General features: G+C 37.6%; 1 protein-coding gene across 2 annotated transcripts in view; it reads left to right on the top strand.

The window, feature by feature from the left end:
* DDX50 (DExD-box helicase 50) overlaps positions 1-14,006 on the top strand; it is a 41,344-nt gene extending 27,338 nt beyond the window's left edge. For both annotated transcript variants that reach the window (XM_036923989.2, XM_036923990.2), the window contains 7 exons: positions 5,820-5,981; positions 6,412-6,531; positions 7,288-7,361; positions 7,584-7,743; positions 9,980-10,114; positions 11,844-11,888; positions 13,510-14,006. In XM_036923989.2, the coding sequence (XP_036779884.2) occupies positions 5,820-5,981; positions 6,412-6,531; positions 7,288-7,361; positions 7,584-7,743; positions 9,980-10,114; positions 11,844-11,888; positions 13,510-13,788 (975 nt within the window). In that variant the 3' untranslated portion in view covers positions 13,789-14,006. The remainder of the gene's footprint in view (positions 1-5,819; positions 5,982-6,411; positions 6,532-7,287; positions 7,362-7,583; positions 7,744-9,979; positions 10,115-11,843; positions 11,889-13,509) is intronic.
* The last annotated feature ends 7,971 nt before the right edge of the window (positions 14,007-21,977 follow it).

The raw sequence follows: 21,977 nt of genomic DNA on the forward strand, positions 1-21,977 counted from the left end.
TAGTTTAGTGTTGTAAGAGAGCAAATGTAGATGATCAGGTGTGTGCCTGTAGACTATGTGTTAATCCAAGCTAGACAAGGGCAATAAAACATCCACGTATGCAGAAGATTTCTCTCAGAACAGGGGAGTGAGGTTCTAAGCCTCACCTCTGTTGATCCCCAATTTCTCACCTGATGGCCCCCCTGCGACCGTGCCTGTCTTAGGTTGTTCCTCCCTTGAGGAATCTTACCCGTCTCTAGCTAACCAGTCATCTTCCGGGGCCATACAGGGAAATGTAAAGTTGGTAAGTGAGAGAGAAGCCTTATTGTTTGAAATGGTTAGCTTTTTATTTCTTTGCATATTTATGCCCTGTAGCTTCTATGCCCAGCATTTGTCTTGAGGTATCTTTACCACTTGGAAGAATTATGATACTCGGTAAATTCGATATGAGGCCCGAATTCTATTTAAAGGTTGTAATTAGGAAGGAAGAAGAAAAGCTATAGAAGTAGCAGGCGGAAGAAAACATGGGAAGATTGATTATTTCTTTGACATATCTTGTAGAGTAACTTCAGCATGTATAGGTTTTAAACTACTAATTAAATTGCACACACACATTAACATAATAGGAGTATAGTTACATAACCAAAGCATACCTGTAATTACCAGCCATCTCCAGTGAAACCAAGAAAACCAGTTAGGCACCTTAGGCGTTTGTGAAAACTTATCTATGATATGGTGGATATTGTCCAACTGAACTTGAACAGTCTGAGAGAAATCAGACAAATTAAAACAACCCATTCCTGGGGACTGTTCACATCCCATATGTTCTTTTAACAGTAAATAGTCTGTAGTTGTAAGATTTTGGAACGCTACAATTTACACTTCTCCTAATTCTTGGTTGAGTTCCAACAGTATAGATCCAGTCAAATTTGTTGTTTTACTGTATGCACAGGCCAGCTTAGATATATCCTTCTTCATTCCCATGGCAAGTCCAGGAACTGGTGGGATGAGTGCATCTACAGCTGTAGCAGTGCGTGGATCTTTGTTGGGGTTTTTTGATGATCATCTTCTGGCATGAGTCTTCCAGAGAGTGCTGATGTTGGAAGTTCTTTTTCATATCGTATCTTAGTTGATTTTCGGGGTAGCCCAATTAGGCTTTGATCCTCTGTATAAACACAAACAGACCCTTTGCCTACACTTTTATATGCCCTTTATACCCTTGTGTAGAACTCACTGGAGGTTACCACACAGGAACTGCCTTTTTTTTTGTTTGTTTGTTTGGTATCACTAATCTACACTTACATGACGAATATTATGTTTACTAGGCTCTCCCCTATACCAGGTTCCCCCTATCAACCCCTTTACAGTCACTGTCCATCAGCACAGCAAAATGTTGTAGAATCACTACTTGCCTTCTCTGTGTTGTACAGCCCTCCCCTTTCTCCCACCCCCTCATGCATGCTAATCTTAATACCCTCCTACTTCCCCCCCGCCTTATTCCTCCCTACCCACCCATCCTCCCCAGTCCCTTTCCCTTTGGTACCTGTTAGTCCATTCTTGAGTTCTGTGATTCTGCTGCTGTTTTGTTCCTTCAGTTTTTCCTTTTTTCTTATATTCCACAGGTGAGTGAAATCATTTGGTATTTCTCTTTCTCCGCTTGGCTTGTTTCACTGAGCATAATACCCTCCAGCTCCATCCATGTTGCTGCAAATGGTAGGATTTGCCCTTTTCTTATGGCTGAGTAGTATTCCATTGTGTATATGTACCACATCTTCTTTATCCATTCATCTATCGATGGACATTTAGCTTGCTTCCAATTCTTGGCTATTGTAAATAGTGCTGCGATAAACATAAGGGTGCATTGGTCTTTCTCATACTTGATTGCTGCATTCTTAGGGTAAATTCCTAGGAGTGCAATTCCTGGGTCAAATGGTAAGTCTGTTTTGAGCATTTTGATGTACCTCCATACTGCTTTCCACAATGGTTGAACTAACTTACATTCCCACCAGCAGTGTAGGAGGGTTCCCCTTTCTCCACAGCCTCGCCAACATTTGTTGTTGTTTGTCTTTTGGATGGCAGCCATCCTTACTGGTGTGAGGTGATACCTCATTGTAGTTTTAATTTGCATTTCTCTGATAATTAGCGATGTGGAGCATCTTTTCATGTGTCTGTTGGCCATCTGTATTTCTTTTTTGGAGAACTGTCTGTTCAGTTCCTCTGCCCATTTTTTAATTGGGTTATTTGTTTTTTGTTTGTTGAGGCGTGTGAGCTCTTTATATATTCTGGACGTCAAGCCTTTATTGGATGTGTCATTTTCAAATATATTCTCCCATACTGTAGGGTTCCTTTTTGTTCTATTGATGGTGTCTTTTGCTGTACAGAAGCTTTTCAGCTTAATATAGTCCCACTTGTTCATTTTTGCTTTTGTTTTCCTTGCCCGGGGAGATATGTTCAAGAAGAGGTCACTCATGTTTATGTCTAAGAGGTTTTTGCCTATGTTTTCTTCCAAGAGTTTAATGGTTTCATGACTTACATTCAGGTCTTTGATCCATTTTGAGTTTACTTTTGTATATGGGGTTAGACAATGGTCCAGTTTCATTCTCCTACATGTAGCCGTCCAGTTTTGCCAGCACCACCTGTTGAAGAAACTGTCATTTCGCCATTGTATGTCCATGGCTCCTTTGTCAAATATTAATTGATAGTATTTCTTAATGGCAAATTTTTTTACCAGAAAAATGCCTTCTTACTCCAAACAGTTACAAACACACAAAGTTTTGGAAAATAATTTATTCATAATTTGGAGACCTGGAAACCATCACTGGCATTATGAATGTAGTATGTCCCCCTTAGGAATAATTATCAAGTAGAAAGTCAGTGTTGTATCAAAAATTTTTAAGTGAATTTGAAAAATTCACTATGAAAAACTGACTACCTTAAACTATGTTTGCTTATGACTTTTAAAAATAATATGATTAATGTCTCCTTCTTTGAAACATTTCTTGTAACTTGGATTCTATAATATCACACAGGTTTTCTTCCTTCTCTGCCAAACTTTCCCGTTTTGTTGAGGTCTTTCTGTATCCTTGCTTGCCCTTAAATATTGGCATCCCTCACAATTCTAACTTCTGTACCTGCTTCCTCTCACTCAACTCACTCTTCCTGAGCTTAGTGATTAACAGCACAGGCTTTGGAGGCAGACAGATCAAAGCTTAAACACCAGTTGTATTACTTACTAGCTGTGTAACCTTGAGCAAGTCACTTTATATTTTTGTGCTCATGTCTTTAAAAAGTGGTATTAAAAATAAATTATTTACACTTTTATGATTTAAATGAACTAATTTACTTAAAGCATTTAACACAATGCCTTTCTTATGCCAAGTTGTCAATAAATGCAGAAATATAGAAGTATAGTTGTGCATATATCCCATCACTCCTGTGGCTTTGGTCATTGTATATATGCTGATGATGTACACATCTTTTTCCAGGTTAGCTCTCCCAGACCTGTGTTTATCCTATGGCCACAGATAATCCAACCCATTATAGAACTAAAATTGAATTTATTCTCTTCTATGCTCTTATACCTACTCTATCTGCAACATTCCATATTGTTGAATGATACATCTGATAGACTGAAGCCAAAAAACTATTATCACCCTTGAATTTTCCTTACCATTTACCATCCACTTAACTATAAAGTATTTTGGAATCTATCTCCTATGGTTTAAAGTGGTCCATTTATTTTCCTACTGTTTCTTTCCTACTGTTTTTTCTGCATTTTTTTTTTTTTTTGCAGAAACTCAGAATCTTGGAGTCATATATAATATGTTCTTTCCCTTATACTTCATTTCCAATCCCTTAACCAAGTCCTTACAGTTTCTTTTACTAATAGTTCCTGAATTTGTTTATGGCTGAGCCCCTACTTACCTTTCCAGTCTCCTCTTATTATCACACTTTTCCCTAATTTCTTGTTTTAAATTTATTATTTTTACAAGCAAAGAGTAGTTAAAAAGAAAAAAATATGCACTCCATCCCCTAATTTCTATACTCTTCATACATGCCATGTTTTTTCTCCCAGACGACTTGAACTTGTAGTCTACCTTGCCTCGGAGCTCCTACTCACCTTCAGATATCAATTCAGAGCCTCACTTTTCAGGGAATTCTTCCTTGCCACAAAGTAGGTCAGGTTGTTCTTTTATAAATGGTCTTTGCTTCTTAGACCTGTGTGTCAGCCATTACTTGTTGGCTAAGTTTATTTGCATGCCTGATTATTTGATTAATGCCCATTTCCCTGACCAGAGTAGAAAGACCCTGAGGACAGAGGCAGTCTTATTTTTGTTTGCCATTTTATCCCTTGTGCTTGACATATTGTAGATTACTAAATACTTGCCGAATGAATGGATAGCCATTTCCACTGATAACTTCTGTATTTTTGCAAACAAGAGACTACTACCAAGTAGCCAGAGTGTTCCTTCTACAATGCACATATGTTCATGATAATCTGCTTACAATAAATTGTTTCATATTGTCTTTAGGATAAAATTCATGTTCCTTTCAGTCTCATCTCTCATCACTTCCCCTCTTCAGTTTATGCTTCAGCAGTACTCCCAATATTTGTAGTTCCCCAGGACATACTATTTAGGTATGAACTCCCTAGCCTCCTGCTCCTCCTCTGACCTGACTCCCAGTTCCTGTCAGGTCTCAGCTTCAGTGCTGCCTTCCCCTCAAACAAGACTGAGGAAGGTTTCCTCTTAGGTATTCCTATAACACTGTGCGTCTGGCTATAGCACATATCTTATTGTATCGAGAACGCCTGTCATCTGATCCAGGGCTATCTCTGTTTGACTGTTATAGAATCTGGCATTGTGCCTGGCACATAGCAACTACTCAGTGAATTCATTCATGAATGCATTAGGCTTTAGATACTAAAGTTTAGGTACTGGATTAAGTCATTATATTAGAGCTTTCAAGTTTTTCTAGTGACTAGGAAGTTAACATGAAATAAAAATTGTTTGCAACACAGATGGAAGATAAATATATGAATAGTATAAATAGGTTCAACTTCACTAAAAATTACAGAAATTAATTAAAACAACATGAGAAATCATTTTTGCCTGTTAGATTCACAAGAATTATAATGATTCATAAGATACAGGGTAGGTAGGGTATGATGAAATAAACCTCAGAATTGTGGAAGAGTGAATGGGCACAACCTCTTTGGATAATAGTTTTGCAATAGCTATTAAAACATTAAATGTTCATAATTTTCACGTAATTCAACTTCTACATACATATCCTGCTAAAATACACATCTGCTAAGAAATTCACTTGTTCATTGTAGCATTGTTTCTCAGGTAAAAATTTGGATATAACCCAAATGTTCACTAGTTGGATATTGCTAAAATAAGTGATATTGCATCCAAATGGAGAAATAATACATAGTTTTTAAAAGTTAAGTAGAGTTATATGTATAGATGTGGAAAAATGGCTAAGATATAAGTTTTAAAGCCGTTTACAGAACAGTACACACACACAGTATGATCCTATTTTTACAAGTATATATACATAATATATGTTACTACATCTAAGTAGTATGTGTGTGTATATTAAAAAGAAAATATCTGGAGGAATGTTCACCCATCTGTTATTAGTGGATTATTAGTAAGCTGATAGTAAGCGAAGCTTTTACATTTTACGTTAAATATTTTCTGTAATGTTTGTTGAACAATAAGCATGCATTATAATGATCAGAAAATATGATTAAAAAACAACAGCACAGATGGTGTGCTGTTAGAGTGCTGTCAATTATGAGTTGTACTTACTTTTCTCCTTTTGTCAAATAGAATGCCCAGTGTTTACATGGGGACATTGCACAGTCACAAAGGGAAATTACACTGAAAGGCTTCAGAGAAGGTAGCTTTAAAGTTTTGGTGGCCACCAATGTGGCTGCCCGTGGTTTGGACATTCCTGAGGTTGACCTGGTGATTCAAAGTTCTCCTCCACAGGTAGGAAATGAAGTTTGATTTGGGGAAAATAAGAGCAGCTATATAAATGGCTATTTTATTTACAAGATACTGCTTGGGATACGAAAAATATGTTACCTGTTCTTACTCTAAGCCATTTTTTTGTTAGTGTGGTGGTAAACTGATCAGAATCTGATGCGTTTGCAAATACATAACCTCATTGTTTGGATCAAAGCATGGAATGATACAAGGGAATATAAAGTTACTGTTTGATGAGTCCTGGATTAAAAGGTTTTAAGTTACATTCCTTTTATCTCAAAATTCAGCATAAAAATTCTTTGGGATGTTGAAAACAACAGTATTGAATTTAAAATATTATTGGTAGTAGTTTTGTTATTAACATTATTATTTGGATACTGGAATGACTTTGTAACTTGCCAGATTTTTTTAAAGTATTATCTCTTATTTTTAGGATGTTGAGTCCTACATTCATCGCTCTGGGCGCACAGGTAGAGCTGGTCGGACAGGGATTTGCATATGTTTTTATCAGCCAAGAGAAAGAGGCCAACTAAGATATGTGGAACAAAAAGCAGTAAGTAGACTTAAATTATTTCAGGCTTATTACTTAAATGGTGCCTTAGAAAAATCTCTTAATGTTTGTTCTCATAAATAGATCTTTGTAACTTTTCTCAGCTTAAGCCGCATTTGGATATGAAGCATGTGAAGAGCTAAATTTATATTAGTTGCAAGACTTTGTTCTAATACAGCTTTTACTGTGAAGACAGAGAACTGACTTTCTCATTTTTACCATGAATTTCTCCCTTGATAACTAAAATCAGAAGTGCACTGTGATTTCAGTACCTCTTATTCTAGCACTCAAAGGGGTGACTGTGACATGGTCTTGTTTTTACAGTTAAGATTATATTGAATAATGGTACAATACTCAGTTTCTATCAGAAATAATACATTCTTTGTGGTCTGGATTTTATGTGTTTTACATTGTTTCTTATTCCTTGATGTGTGTTTTTATACACTATTTCATATATTTTGTAAAGTGAGATTACATAATAAGAAAAAAAAGTTGATAGATGTAAACAATGTCTTTCTTTTTTTGAATCACCTTTATTTGCAAGAGAAATTCCATGATTGTAATTAAGGGGCAATTCACAAAAATTTTTTGTTTTTCCAAAATTTATTATTGATGATTTATTTTAAAAAGTAGATCTTTTGATTTGCTACAGCTTGGAAATGTTTAAGTCCAAGAAATGGAAATTCAACAAACTATATTAATTTAGGAATTAATTGTAAAAACTTCCATTTTTCTTTAATGTAATTCTTTCATTTTCAGGGAATTACTTTTAAACGTGTAGGTGTTCCTTCTACAATGGATTTAGTTAAATCTAAAAGCATGGATGCCATCAGGTATGCTTTCTGACCTTGCTGAGTAATTTTTTCTTTTGTATTAGGATATTCATCTTTAAGCTCTCCTAGTTCAAATATCAGAAAATTTAATCACCAGTTTTACCAGCAGACATTTAGTTATGTTAAAATATGAAAATGTTGCTCTTTCTTTTCCCATTCATTCTCTTACCTTTTATTTTTCTTCACTGTTTGACCAAGAAATTTACTATTTTTAAACCATAGGTCTCTGGCTTCCGTTTCTTACGATGCTGTTGATTTTTTCCGGCCATCAGCTCAGAGACTGATAGATGAGAAGGGGGCAGTGGATGCCTTGGCTGCAGCATTAGCCCACATCTCTGGTGCATCAAGTTTTGAACCACGATCTTTGATCACCTCTGATAAGGTAAAAATAATTGAAACATAGATATCTATCTATTGGGAGAGAAATGCAGGAAAACCTTAACTGAAACTTGCACACCAGAACCTATTCTTCATTTTTTAAGTTGCCATGGAACCATGCAAATTGAGGAAAAGACTCTGTGTAGTTAACACAGTACCATGCAAAGTAAGGATGCCTTACTGTGTGTGTGTGTATGTGTGTGTGTAACACCATCTGACCTGACTCTGCACCAGGTTAATATCAGATGCCAGATCACACCAGAGCCATTGTTTGAAAGTAATTCAAAGATGTATTACTCACTACGGTAGAAGTGCAAGGAGTCTCTGGGTAAGGGCATCCATTAGTAAGAATGCCCTCTGATGTCTGGGTGGGGGGAAGAGAAAGACAGAGAGAGAAGACAGACTTGGTGGGAGTGGGGAACAAAAGGATCAAGGCAGGTAAACCCCACGTGCTGTACCTGGTGTAGCATATGAGTGCATCTGCAGCGCCATGTTTTCCACCCGGCAGAACACATTTTAGTGTGTCCAACTCTGGTTTTCTCTCCCTTCCCCCCTCCCTCTGTATGTGTGTATACTGTGTACCTTTATAAAAAAATCAGGATCTAACTAGAGATTATATGTTACCTTTGGTTGTTAACATCTCTCTTTTTATCAGGAGCTGTCTTCCAATCATTTTTATTGATTTTTTGAAGAATCTAGATGAGTTGTCAAGATCACAGTCTAGAATGTCCTACCTTCTGGATTTGTCTGGTTTTCTTTTCTTCATACATCATTTAACGTTTGCCTTTTCATTCTTTTCTATAAACTGGTGATAATGTCAAAGTTTGATTTTATATACAGGTTAGACAGTTTGGTCAACAGTACCTTTTAGGAGAAATTGTCTACTTCATACTGCTTCATATCAGGAGGTATATAATGTCAGATTGTTCCAGTACTAGTAATGCTTAGTTTGATCACTTATTAAAGATGTAAACTGCTACATATTCCCATATTAAAGGTATGTTTTACTCTCTGTAATTAGTAAGTAATCTGTGGGGTGATACCCATAATAACCCACCAAATACTAAGAAAATATTTAAACCATACTTACTAAGAAAATATTAAGATAGACTTTTAGATCTAAGAAGAACCTAAGAGGTCATTTAGTCCCAACCCTTATCTAATAAAAGAATCCCTCTTTGGCAGATGGGTCATCTAACCTCTGATTAAATGTCTTAGAAACAGGGTCTCAGGGGTTTGAAATTTCTTTTATGGGTTAAGCCAAGATGCAGAGTTTTTACTGTGAATGTCCTACAGGATCTTCCCTTGCTACCTCTTTGACCTCATCTTTTATCACTTTCTCTTCCTTGTTTCAGCTACCCTAACCTACTTGTTACTCAAACATAAACCTTCTCCTGTGAAGACGTTGGTACTTCCTTGCACTGTTTCAAATGTTCTTCATTTTTAACAACCACATGGCTTCCTCCTTCATCATTCAGGGCTCTCCTCAAATATCAGTATTTTAGGTCTTTCCTGATCACCCCATCTAAAAGAGCTCATCCCTCCTTTTACCTTCTATTCCCTTCCTATGCTTTTTTTTTTCATGATGCTTATAACTATAAGCATAACCATGATGCTTATGACAGTCTATATATTTATTTGCTTATTTCTCCACCCCAACCCACCACTCCTCCCTACCCACAGTAGGATGTAACCTCCATGAGAGAAAGGAGTATTTACTGCTGAATCTCTAGCCCCTAGCACAGTCTCTGGCACCTATATAGGGGCACTCAGTAAATATTTGCTAGATGAACCCCTCCCTGTGTCTTCTTCCTGTTGATACTTTTGCTGTCCAGTGAAGTCTTAACAGAAGAAGTAATTTTTGCTTATGTAATACTCCTTCAGACATTTAAAGGGATTTATGTTCTCTTGTTTTTCCACTCCAAGCTAGCTTTTGACTCCTTCAGCATTCCTAAATTTTTCACTACCTTATCTTTTCTCTTATTCTCTAGTTTAGTTGTCTCTTAAAGCATGATGGTTAGAATTAAGTATAGTCTGTAATTACAGCAATGCATAGAAAGAATGGTCCTTTCAATGATATATAAACATTAGTATCTGTTAATATAGTTTCAAAGACATTTTTTTAGCAGTCATGTTGGCTCATAAGAAGTGCACAGGTAAGTCATGAATGGCCCAGAGTTAGAACCTCACTGTTTTGCTGCTGCTCCTTTTTCCCAAACATGATGTGACTCTTCCTTCAGGGGTTTGTGACCATGACTCTGGAGAGCCCAGAAGAAATACAGAATGTCAGCTGTGCTTGGAAAGAACTTAACAGGAAGCTGAGTAGTAATGCTGTGTCCCAGGTTACCAGAATGTGCCCCCTAAAAGGAAATATGGTAAGCTTTTCTAGACTAGTAAAATGCTTTTTAATCAGTTGCCATAAATGTTAATGAAGACTAGTAGATTTTGGTCCTCCTTTGTTTTTTTTAAGCCCAATGGGATGAATAATAATGTATTCTCTGTGTGTGTGTTTGTTTTCAGTTGTAAATATTGGGTTTATAAAAATAACCCATTTCTTGAAGAAAGTAGTAAGTTATTCTGCTTAGTTTGATCATAAGTTATCAAAATTTCTGCCCTTGTATACATGTTATGTGTGATTGTGTGTTTATTCTGCAAGACTAAGTAAATGATGATGGCAGTGGCTGAACAGCTGTATTATTTAGAAAATAAACAGTAGTGGTTTATAAGTGGCTTGCTATTGGTTGTTAATGAGGATAATGAAGTGGATTGTGAATTAAATATTTTAATACATTTATGAAAGAGCAAAGTTAAAACCATCTATAATCTTAGTGACTGATTTCGTCTAATGGTTTAGAGAAAAGACATTATATTTGTTCATTTTACTTCACCATATAGGTTCACTGTAGCCTAGACTTTATTAACTCAGTTGTCTATTGGAAATAATCATCTCTTTCAAAGTTTAATATTACTTACCTTAAAAAAAACCTTGTGGCAAGTATGAGACAAATACACATTCAGAAAAAACATGGAAGGCAGGGAAAATGTTATAACAAGATCCTTGGGTCAAACTGGTTGCTATGTCCTGGGTTATGTCCTTTTCTTTATCTGATAAACATTGTAGCTTTTCAGGAGAGAAACTTTCTGACACTAAATTTTTTAAAGAATTTACTAGATGAATTTAAGGGATGTGGAACAACATTAGAGTGTCTACAAAAACTTCTCTAAAGAATACACCAGATTCTTAGTAGTAATAGATTCTTTTTCTTCCTCCCTCCCTTCCTCCTCCCTCCCTCCCTTCCTTCCTTCCTTCCTTCCTTCCTTTCTTCCTTCCTTCCTTCCTTCTTCTTTCTCTCTCTTTCTGTCTGTCTCTCTCTTCCTTTCCTTCCTTCCTTCCTTCCCTTCCTTCCTTATCTTTCTTTTGTCTTAGGTATCATTGATTACAATCTTATGAAGATTTCACATAAGCAACATTGTGGTCACTAAATTCACCCATATGATCAAGTCCCCCACACACACCCCACCACAGTCACTGTCCATCAGTGTAGCAAGATGCCACAGGGTCACTACTTGTCTTCTCTGTGTTACACTATCTTCCCCATGACCACCCTCAAACCATGTGTGCCAATCATAATGCCCCTCAATCCCCTTCTCCCTCCCTCCCTCCTCACCCTCCCAACCCTCCCCAACCCCTTCCCTTTGGTAACTGCTAGTCCCTTCTTGGAGTCTGAGTCTGCTGTTGTTTTGTTCCTTCAGTTGTTTTGTTTTGTTTTGTTTTGTATTATTAATATACAATCACATGAGCAACACCGTGGTTACTAGATTCCCCCCATTATCAAGTCCCCACCACATAACCCATTACAGTCACTGTCCAGTAGTAGTAGATTCTTATTAGATCTTGTGTTTAGTTACTTTTCTGATTTAGAAAATAAAATAAGCAGCACTCAGTATCATACATTATTATATATTAGCTGTTTAATCCTCTAAGCACTCATGGGACACACATAAGCTTTTCTTTTTTTAGCTAATAAAAGATTGGCCAGCAAGTATTAGTAAAAAAAATCAACTCATGCATCTAAATAAAAATGTTTTTCATTTTGCTTTTAGGGTGTTTGCTTTGATGTTCCCACAACCGAGTCTGAAAAGTTACAGGTATTTTTAAAGTTTTATCTGTTGATTGTTGAATATGTTTCTCTAAAAATTAGGGATTAAAAGAAAACCATAGTCAAAGTATGATTATCATGCCTATATTAATTAACAGTTCCTTAATATAAAATAGCCAATCTGTATCATAATTTAAAACATTTTTTATTATAAATAATTTCAAACATATAAAAAAATAGAATTGCATAATGAATCCTCATGTATCTATCACCCAGCTCCAGCAATTATCAACTCATGGCCAGTTTTGTTCCATGTCTTCTTCCATCCACTTCCCCACTCTCCTGTATTCTTTTGTAACAAATTTTAGGCATTCTATCATTTCAAACATAAATATTTCCACATTATACTTAAATGTTAATATGGACACTGTTGAAAAAAATAATAATACCATAAATAAACCCCCTAAAATAATAATTCCTTAAGATCATCCAATTTTGTGTTAAATTTCCCATTGTATCCTAAACGTTTTTTAACACAAGGTCCATACATTGTAATTTGATGTTTAATTAGTCTCTTTTAATCTGTACGTTCTCCTTCCTTTCTCTTTTTAAAAATTTTCCTCGTATTTTATCATTTGAAGAAAGAGATTTCTCACTGGATTTGCAGTGTAGAATTTGTCTGTTGCATCCCTGTGCATGTGTATATACATATTTTCAAATAAGAACGAGATTGTTCTGTTTTTTAATGTCTTTTTAGAAATTCAGAATATATTGTGGACACATTTCTGTGTCAGCTATACAGTTACTTATCTTTAATGGCTCCCTTGCATTTGGCTGCATGGCTGGCCAACTTTATTTATTGGTTTCCTATTTTCTGACATTTACATTAATTCTAATAATATGTTATTATAAACAGGACAACCCTAAACTTTGGTATAGCTAACTCTTCATGCACTGCCATGTTTATTTCTTTAAGATGAATTTTTAAGATAACTGCTTGGCCAAAAGATTTGTACATTTATAAGGCTTTGGTCATATATTGCCACCAGTGATGTGTGTGGGTGCTTGTCTCTGCTCACTCTTATCAACAGGGTATTTTAATACTAATTTCCCTTGGCAACTCTTGATCACAATGAAGACAATTAATATGGCAAGACAAGATATAATGATATTCTTAGGAGCTGTTAATTTTTGTATCTTCAGTTTTACTCCCATACCAAATTGTTTCCAGTGGTTACATATTTTAATCCCTAGCTGATGTTGACAATTTTTAATCTCCATCATCAACTCTCACTTCTTGCTTCTGTCAATATACCCACTAAAGGCAGCACACTACTTAATAATGGCCTATTTATTTTGTGCTAAGAAACTAGTGCTCTCTTATAGGAAGTATAAACTAAGTATGAAATCTAGAGTCTCAGAATGAGTCTGAGAGTTTCCCTGAGGATAAGATTTAGGAACTTTAGTGGATGAGCTTTAGCTATATATATATATATATATATTTTCTGGCTTTCAGAAAAATTTTGATCTAGATACTTTGCACTTGATGGGCAGACAGCCTTTAGCTAATAGATAATGGATATTACAAAAAGAGTCTCCTATATTCATGTGCTTGCTAGTGGCTTCTATTTTGCATATATATATATTAATCCTGTAAATTCCCCCAACAGGCAGAGTGGCATGATTCAGACTGGATACTCTCAGTGCCCACCAAGTTACCTGAAATTGAAGAATATTATGATGGAAACACATTTTCTAATTCCAGACAGAGGAGTGGCTGGTCAAGTGGCCGGTTGGGCAGGTTGGGCTGGTCAGGTGGTCGATTTGGTGGCCGGTCAGGTAGACAGAATCGACAGGGCAGTCAGTCAGGAAGTCGACAAGATAGTAGAAGACGAAGTGGGAATAGAAATCGATCAAGAAGTGGGGGCCACAAACGGAGTTTTGACTGAGTATTTGATAGTTAATCTACCAGTGTGAGCTTGCCTATTTCTACCTAATCATGTACATTGGCCACCAAAACTTAGGTTATCATAGTTGAGATATGTGTTTGCTACTTGCAAAAAAGTCGGTCGTATTTTTTTAAGAAGTATTTCACAAGAATGGTTGTAAAAAAATCTCACGCACTTATACCTTTGAATAAAAAACTTCCTTTTATTGTCTCTTTTCACTATGTGCTAAGAATTTTCTCAGTCTTTTAAATTTCTTCCAAAATGTGGCAGTCAAGTTAATGTTAGTTAAGGTTACTTGCATTTTACAAAATGTGGTGTGTTTGTATTTAGACTATTCCTTCCATTGGATATGTGGTAGAAAATAAATCCCTTCTACATTAAAGGGTTGTATACACTGGTGATATGATTGGTTAGGTGTACCATTTAACTTTTAGATACAGTTAATTAAAAGGGTATGCAAGCAGTGCACACACAATAATTTATTCTATAGATATTCAATGTCTACTATGTGCCCATCACTGTACTAATCAGTAGGGATATAATGTGGTGAACAAGGCAGTTGCTATCCTCAAGGAATATAGTTTAAAGATAATCAAGAATTAGGTGAATGAGAGTAACATCTGATGGCTAAGATGAAGGTAGGTATGGAATGCTGGGGACCTGGTGGGGTATACCTAACCAGTCTTAGGAATGGAAGTCTTTTAGAAGTGATACCCAAAAGGAGCCGTAAAGCAAAAAGTATATCAGTTGACCTAGCTCAGTATATGTGCATGGTGTGAAGAAGAGTTTAGAAGGGAGGGAGTTTGCAAGATAGAGAAACCCATAGGCATATGCAGAAACCCAGAGGCAAAGAACACCATAGTCAGTCTGAGGACTTACAATTAGTTCAGTATGGTATGCATGTGACAGGAAAGGAATAAGAGAGAAGGATTTAGTATTCACAGGGAGCAGCTTTTAAAGGGCTAGTGTGCATTGTTAAGGATTTAAACATTCTCTTGACAGTGGGGAACCATTGAAAGGGTTTAGAGTAAGGAGTAACATGAAGAGATTTGTGTTTTAGAAAGATTACTGGCTACGCTGAAGAGACTGGATTAGAGAGGGGCTAGACTAGAGGCCAGGAGCCTCTTCAGATGCTGTTGGAGTAATCCAAGGCAGAGGAGATGGTGGTCTGCACTAATAATAGGTAACATGTTTTGAGTGGTAAGAACTGAGGCACTTGAGAGGTTAGTACATGTCCAGAATGATAGCTGGATGATACATAGTGGAGTGAGGATTTAAACCAACATCAGTGTAGCTTTGGAACCAGCACTCTTAACCGCTGTGTGAAATAGTCACAGTGGACATTGAGAAACACGGATAGATTTCAGAAGCTTTTAGGAAACAGAATTGTTAGGACTTAGTGCTTGATTGAACTGGAAGATGAGCGAGCAGAAGAATGAAACCTAGATTTCTGTCACTAAGGTGCTAGGAGGAAGAGCATGAAAAGTGAGTGGGGAGAGTGGGAATAGATGAGAGTTAAGATTATATATATTTAAATATGGAGAAGCTCGTGAGATATGTAAGGAGATAAACAGTAGGCACTTGGATTTATAGGTTTGAAGCAGGAGAGAGATATGTTCTGGAGACAAAGATTTGGGAATAATAAAAAGTGGTAATTGTAGTTAAGGTTGTAGATGAGATTATCTAACTGAAGTTTATTAAGAAAAGAGGACTGAGGAGGGAACCCAGAGGCAGACCAATGTTACTACTACATAGAAGACGAAAGGGAAACCCATCCAGAAGGGCTAAGAAGACAAAGCCCAGTGGTATGAGCCTTTCAAAGGAACCAGAAGACAAGCCTGTAATAGCCATTGGTTTGGCAGAGAGATTTGACTTTGGAAGCAATCACCTTACTGGAGTATTGAGAAGAGAAGCTATTCAGCAGTAGATTCGGCAGGAAATGGGAGATAAAGAAGTCAGGACAATAAACGTGAACATATCTTCCAGAAATGTGGCGGTGAATGGGAAAGAATAAGTTGAAGCTGGACATAGAAGAAAGGACATGAGATCACAATATTGTGTTGTGGGGGTGGGGGAAGACAAGCGAAACTAGTATGTGGAAATGCCAATATAGGAAGGAGTCAGAATGGAGGGAAGAGGAGGAAGACTATGTGATGGAGCAAGATCCCTATGAAGACCCAGAGGGATGAGAATAAGCACACACTGGAGATTTTAGCTTTAGATGGTAGAAGCACATCTCTTCAACATTTTGTCAGGAGGAAAGTATATCATATGGGTGAGTTGGCAAGTGCTTAGGTAAAAGTTGAGGGAGTGACTGCCTGGTGTCCTCTTTTGTTTCTGTGGTATATTTTCATGGTCATCTACTGAGAGTGAAGAGGGAAGTAGTAGGTTAGGAGATGTGAGAATGGGGGAAAATGCTGAGGTGTCAACTATAGAACACAATGGAGAGCTCATCAGGCATACTGGAGCTCACAGGCAGCTTTGAGGGTCCAGTGATTAGAAGCAAAGTTTGGAGTGATAACAATTAGAGCAACTGAGTGGTTTCCTAGAGCAACACTCAACATTCAGTAGTAGGAATGGTGATGGGAGACAGCTGATTGATCCAGGATTGGGATTTTGCTTTGTGAGGATGACGAGGTGAAGGTGTTAAGGACTTTGGCAAAAGTGACTGGCTAATGGTCCATGGAGTCTAGGCTGCCTGGGAATTAGAGATGGGCTTGATAACAGGGAGAATGTGGAAGGGGCAAGGGAATGAAGGGCAGTGAGGGCTGTCTGAACTTGAGATTTCATGAGAGGAGTGGTTGGGGAGAAAATGAGCAGTGTATGGCAGTAGGCCTACTGGGAACAAAGGTAATTTCAGTTGAGGTGGTCAAACAACGAGAAGCTAAGTGTTAGTTACATGGGTGGTTTTCAGGGACAATGAAGTCTCCAAGAATGAAGACAAACCAGGACAGGAAGACTAAATATGTGCCAAAATATCAGTGATGGTGGAGGTTGGTAAGTTATCTGAATGAGGAAGGGCATAGAGTGATTCGACCACCCATCTTCAAAGGGTCACAGCATTTACATGAAAGTGAGGGAGAGTGATGGTTTGGAGATAGCTTTGAGGATAAGAGAACATTGATACCAGGGTACATGGAATGTGAGGGTATGAGCAATGTGTGAGGAAGCTGCAGGGAGTGCTTTTCAGTAAGAGCCAGATGCCATTTAAACCAAGGTGAAGAAGGACTTCCAGTGCTAGATTAAGGGGGGAGTTTTGATTTTGGGAAATGAGGTTCCAGATAGCTATGACAAGGGTTGGTGGGGGCACTCAGCTCTGCATTTGCATAATTGTGAGCTCTGGACTTAAACCAAGATGAAATGGCTCCTTTCCTACTAAGGTGCATGAATACTACTACAGTCCGAGTATGTTTTATACTGCAGTTTCTCAGGCACTATGTTTGGGGTACAAAGGTGAAGAAGTGCCCCCGTCTCTGCCCTTATGAGCACAGAATCTAGTGAAACAGTGGACACCTACACTGAGGTCCATGGCAGTGACTAAAGCAATCATTTGTGTGCTTTGCCCAAGGCCACATAGCCCAGCCCAGGAATAGGCAAGGGAGTTCAGAGAATGCTTTTGGGACATCATGATTGAACATGAATTAAGTCAGGTAAAAGAAACAGGAATGGGAATGGGCATCCAGGCAAAGGCAGAGAATAACTAATAAACAAGGCCTAAGTATGGGGAACAATAAATAACTCTTGGAAGGCTTCACAGACCTTGTCCTGGACAGCCACTGCAGGGTTTCAGGGAAGAGAGTGAAAAAGATAAGCATGTAGGTAAATGCCAGTGGGGTGAAGATAGATGTAAGGGATCCACTTGCTGAAGGTTGGTTTTCCTATTAGTAAGGAAACGGGCAAGTCCTAACAAAATTAAATACCATATTTCTACATCTTCTGGAAGGAGAGGGCAGGGTAAATTCCTCACCAAATTCTGAGCTTTGGACTGCATTCAGCACTTAACTTTGCTCCTTCTGCATAGAGCCCAGCAACTTCATGGCTCCACCTTTAGGCTGTTCAAAGCCTCCTGTTTGGTACTCTGAGCCCTAGTGTGCTCACCTCACAGCTATCTGATCTTGAGTCCTTACCCTGATCTTTAGTTTTTGAATTTGTAAATAATACTTGTTTTGTTCCCTTCAGTGTTAGAAATTTGAACCATGAATTCAGAATGTCTGAGAGCCTCCTCTCTCACTGTTTTTGTTTTACATGTTTTGTAAGTAGTGCTTAATAATAGTTTTTTTTTTACCACACTTCTTTAATATTAGTAACATGCATCCATTGTTGAAAGTTTGAAAAAATAGAGAATTAGATGGAAGAAATAGGAAATCATTCATGATCATCACTCAGAGATAATTACTGCTAATGTTTTGTTGTGTAGATTTTTCAATTCACTGTGTGCAGTTATATATACATACTTTTTTTTTTTTTAATAATTATTTTTTATTGAAGGGTAGTTGACACACAGTATTACATTACATGAGTTTCAAGTGTACAACACAGTGGTAGAACATTTATATACATAATTCTAGGTTCCAGCTATCACCCTACCAGGCTGTTACAATATCTTGACTATATTCCTTATGCTATACATTACATCCCGGTTACTAATTTATTTTACCATTGGAAGTCTGTCCTTTTTTTTTTTTTTTTTGTGAGGGCATCTCTCATATTTATTGATCAAATGGTTGTTAACGACAATAAAATTCTGTATAGGGGAGTCAATGCTCAATGCACAATCATTAATCCACCCCAAGCCTAATTTTTGTCAGTCTCCAATCTTCTGAGGCATAACAAACAAGTTTTTACATGTAGAACAAATTCTTACATAATGAATAAGTTACATAGTGAACAGTACAAGGGCAGTCATCACAGAAACTTTCGGTTTTGCTCATGCATTATGAACTCGAAACAGTTCAAATATGAATATTCATTTGGTTTTTATACTTGATTTATATGTGGATACCACATTTCTCTCTTTATTATTATTATTTTTAATAAAATGCTGAAGTGGTAGGTAGATACAAGATAAAGGTAGAAAACATAGTTTAGTGTTGTAAGAGAGCAAATGTAGATGATCAGGTGTGTGCCTGTAGACTATGTGTTAATCCAAGCTAGACCAGGGCAATAAAACATCCACGTATGCAGAAGATTTCTCTCAGAACGGGGGGGTGAGGTTCTAAGCCTCACCTCTGTTGATCCCCAATTTCTCACCTGATAGCCCCCCTGCGACTGTGCCTGTCTTAGGTTGTTCCTCGCTTGAGGAATCTTACCCGTCTCTGGCTAACCAGTCATCTTCCGGGGCCATACAGGGAAATGTGAAGTTGGTAAGTGAGAGAGAAGCCTTATTGTTTGAAAAAGTTAGCTTTTTACTTCTTTGCATATTTATGCCCTGTGGCTTCTATGCCCAGCATTTGTCTTGAGGTATCTTTACCACTTGGAAGAATTATGATACTCGATAAATTTGATACGAGGCACGAATTCTATTTAAGGGTTGTGATTAGGAAGGAAGAAGAAAAGCTATAGAAGTAGGAGGCGGAAGAAAACATGGGAAGATTGATTATTTCTTTGATATATCTTCTTGTAGAGTAACTTCAGCATGTATAGGTTTTAAGCTACTACTTAAATTGCACACACACATTAACATAATAGGAGTATAGTTACATAACCAAAGCATATCTGTAATTACCAGCCATCTCCAGTGAAACCAAGAAAACCAGTTAGGCACCTTAGGCATTTGTGAAAACTTATCTATGATATGGTGGATATTGTCCAACTGAACTTGAACAGTCTGAGAGAAATCAGACAAATTAAAACAACCCATTCCTGGGGACTGTTCACATCCCATATGTTCTTTTAACAGTAAATAGTTTCTAGTTGTAAGACTTTGGAGCGCTACAATTTGCACTTCTCCAAATTCTTGGTTGAGTTCCAACAGTATAGATACAGTCCAATTTTGTTGTTTTACTGTATGCACAGGCCAGCTTAGATATCTCCTTCCTCATTCCCATGGCAAGTCCAGGAACTGGTGGGATGAGTGCATCTACAGCTGTAGCAGTGCGTGGATCTTTGTTGGGGTTTTTTGATGATCATCTTCTGGCATGAGTCTTCCAGAGAGTGCAGATGTTGGAAGTTCTTTTTCATATCGTATCTTAGTTCATTTTCGGGGTAGCCCAATTAGGCTTTGATCCTCTGTATAAACACAAACAGACCCTTTGCCTACACTTTTATATGCCCTTTATACCCTTGTGTAGAACTCGTTGGAGGTTACCACACAGGAACTGCCCTTTTTTTTTTTTTCTATCACTAATCTACACTTACATGACGAATATTATGTTTACTAGGCTCTCCCCTATACCAGGTCTCCCCTATAGACCCCTTTACAGTCACTGTCCATCACCATAGCAAAATGTTGTAGAATCACTACTTGCCTTCTCTGTGTTGTACAGCCCTCCCTTTTCTCCTACCCCCCCCATGCATGCTAATCTTAATACGCCCCTTCTTCTCCCCCCCCTTATCCCTCCCTATCCACCCATCCTCCTCAGTCCCTTTCCCTTTGGTACCTGTTAGTCCATTCTTGAGTTCTGTGATTCTGCTGCTGTTTTGTTCCTTCAGTTTTTCCTTTGTTCTTATATTCCACAGATAAGTGAAATCATTTGGTATTTCTCTTTCTCCGCTTGGCTTGTTTCACTGAGCATAATACCCTCCAGCTCCATCCATGTTGCTGCAAATGATTGGATTTGCCCTTTTCTTATGGCTGAGTAGTATTCCATTGTGTATATGTACCACATCTTCTTTATCCATTCATCTATTGATGGACATTTAGGTTGCTTCCAATTCTTGGCTATTGTAAATAGTGCTGCAATAAACATAGGGGTGCATCTGTCTTTCTCAAACTTGATTGCTGCGTTCTTAGGGTAAATTCCTAGGAGTGGAATTCCTGGGTCAAATGGTAAGTCTGTTTTGAGCATTTTGATGTACCTCCATACTGCTTTCCACAATGGTTGAACTAACTTACATTCCCACCAGCAGTGTAGGAGGGTTCCCCTTTCTCCACAGCCTCGCCAACATTTGTTGTTGTTTGTCTTTTGGATGGCAGCCATCCTTACTGGTGTGAGGTGATACCTCATTGTAGTTTTAATTTGCATTTCTCTGATAATTAGCGATGTGGAGCATCTTTTCATGTGTCTGTTGGCCATCTGTATTTCTTTTTTGGAGAACTGTCTGTTCAGTTCCTCTGCCCATTTTTTAATTGGGTTATTTGTTTTTTGTTTGTTGAGGCGTGAGAGCTCCTTATATATTCTGGACGTCAAGCCTTTATCGGATGTGTCATTTTCAAATATATTCTCCCATACTGTAGGGATCCTTCTTGTTCTATTGATGGTGTCTTTTGCTCTACAGAAGCTTTTCAGCTTAATATAGTCCCCCTTATTCATTTTTGCTGTTGTTTTCCTTGCCCGGGGAGATATGTTCAAGAAGAGGTCACTCATGTTTATGTCTAAGAGGTTTTTGCCTATGGTTTCTTACAAGAGTTTAATGGTTTCATGGCTTACATTCAGGTCTTTGATCCATTTTGAGTTTACTTTTGTATATGGGGTTAGACAATGGTCCAGTTTCATTCTCCTACATGTAGCTGTCCAGTTTTGCCAGCACCATCTGTTGAAGAGACTGTCATTTCGCCATTGTATGTCCATGGCTCCTTTATCAAATATTAATTGACCATATATGTCTGGGTTAATGTCTGGATTCTCTAGTCTGTTCCATTGGTCTGTGGCTCTGCTCTTGTGCCAGTACCAAATTGTCTTGATTACTATGGCTTTATAGTAGAGCTTGAAGTTGGGGAGTGAGATCCCCCCTACTTTATTCTTCTTTCTCAGGATTGCTTTGGCTATTCGGGTTCTTTGGTGTTTCCATATGAATTTTTGAATTATTTGTTCCAGTTCATTGAAGAATGTTGCTGGTAGTTTCATAGGGATTGCATCAAATCTGTATATTGCTTTGGGCAGGATGGCCATTTTGACGATATTAATTCTTCCTAGCCACGAGCATGGGATGAGTTTCCATCTGTTAGTGTCCCCTTTAATTTCTCTTAAGAGTGACTTGTAGTTTTCAGAGTATAAGTCTTTCACTTCTTTGGTTAGGTTTATTCCTAG

The sequence above is a fragment of the Manis pentadactyla genome, chromosome 8 (assembly GCF_030020395.1).
Source record: "Manis pentadactyla isolate mManPen7 chromosome 8, mManPen7.hap1, whole genome shotgun sequence".
Classification (NCBI taxonomy): domain Eukaryota; kingdom Metazoa; phylum Chordata; class Mammalia; order Pholidota; family Manidae; genus Manis; species Manis pentadactyla.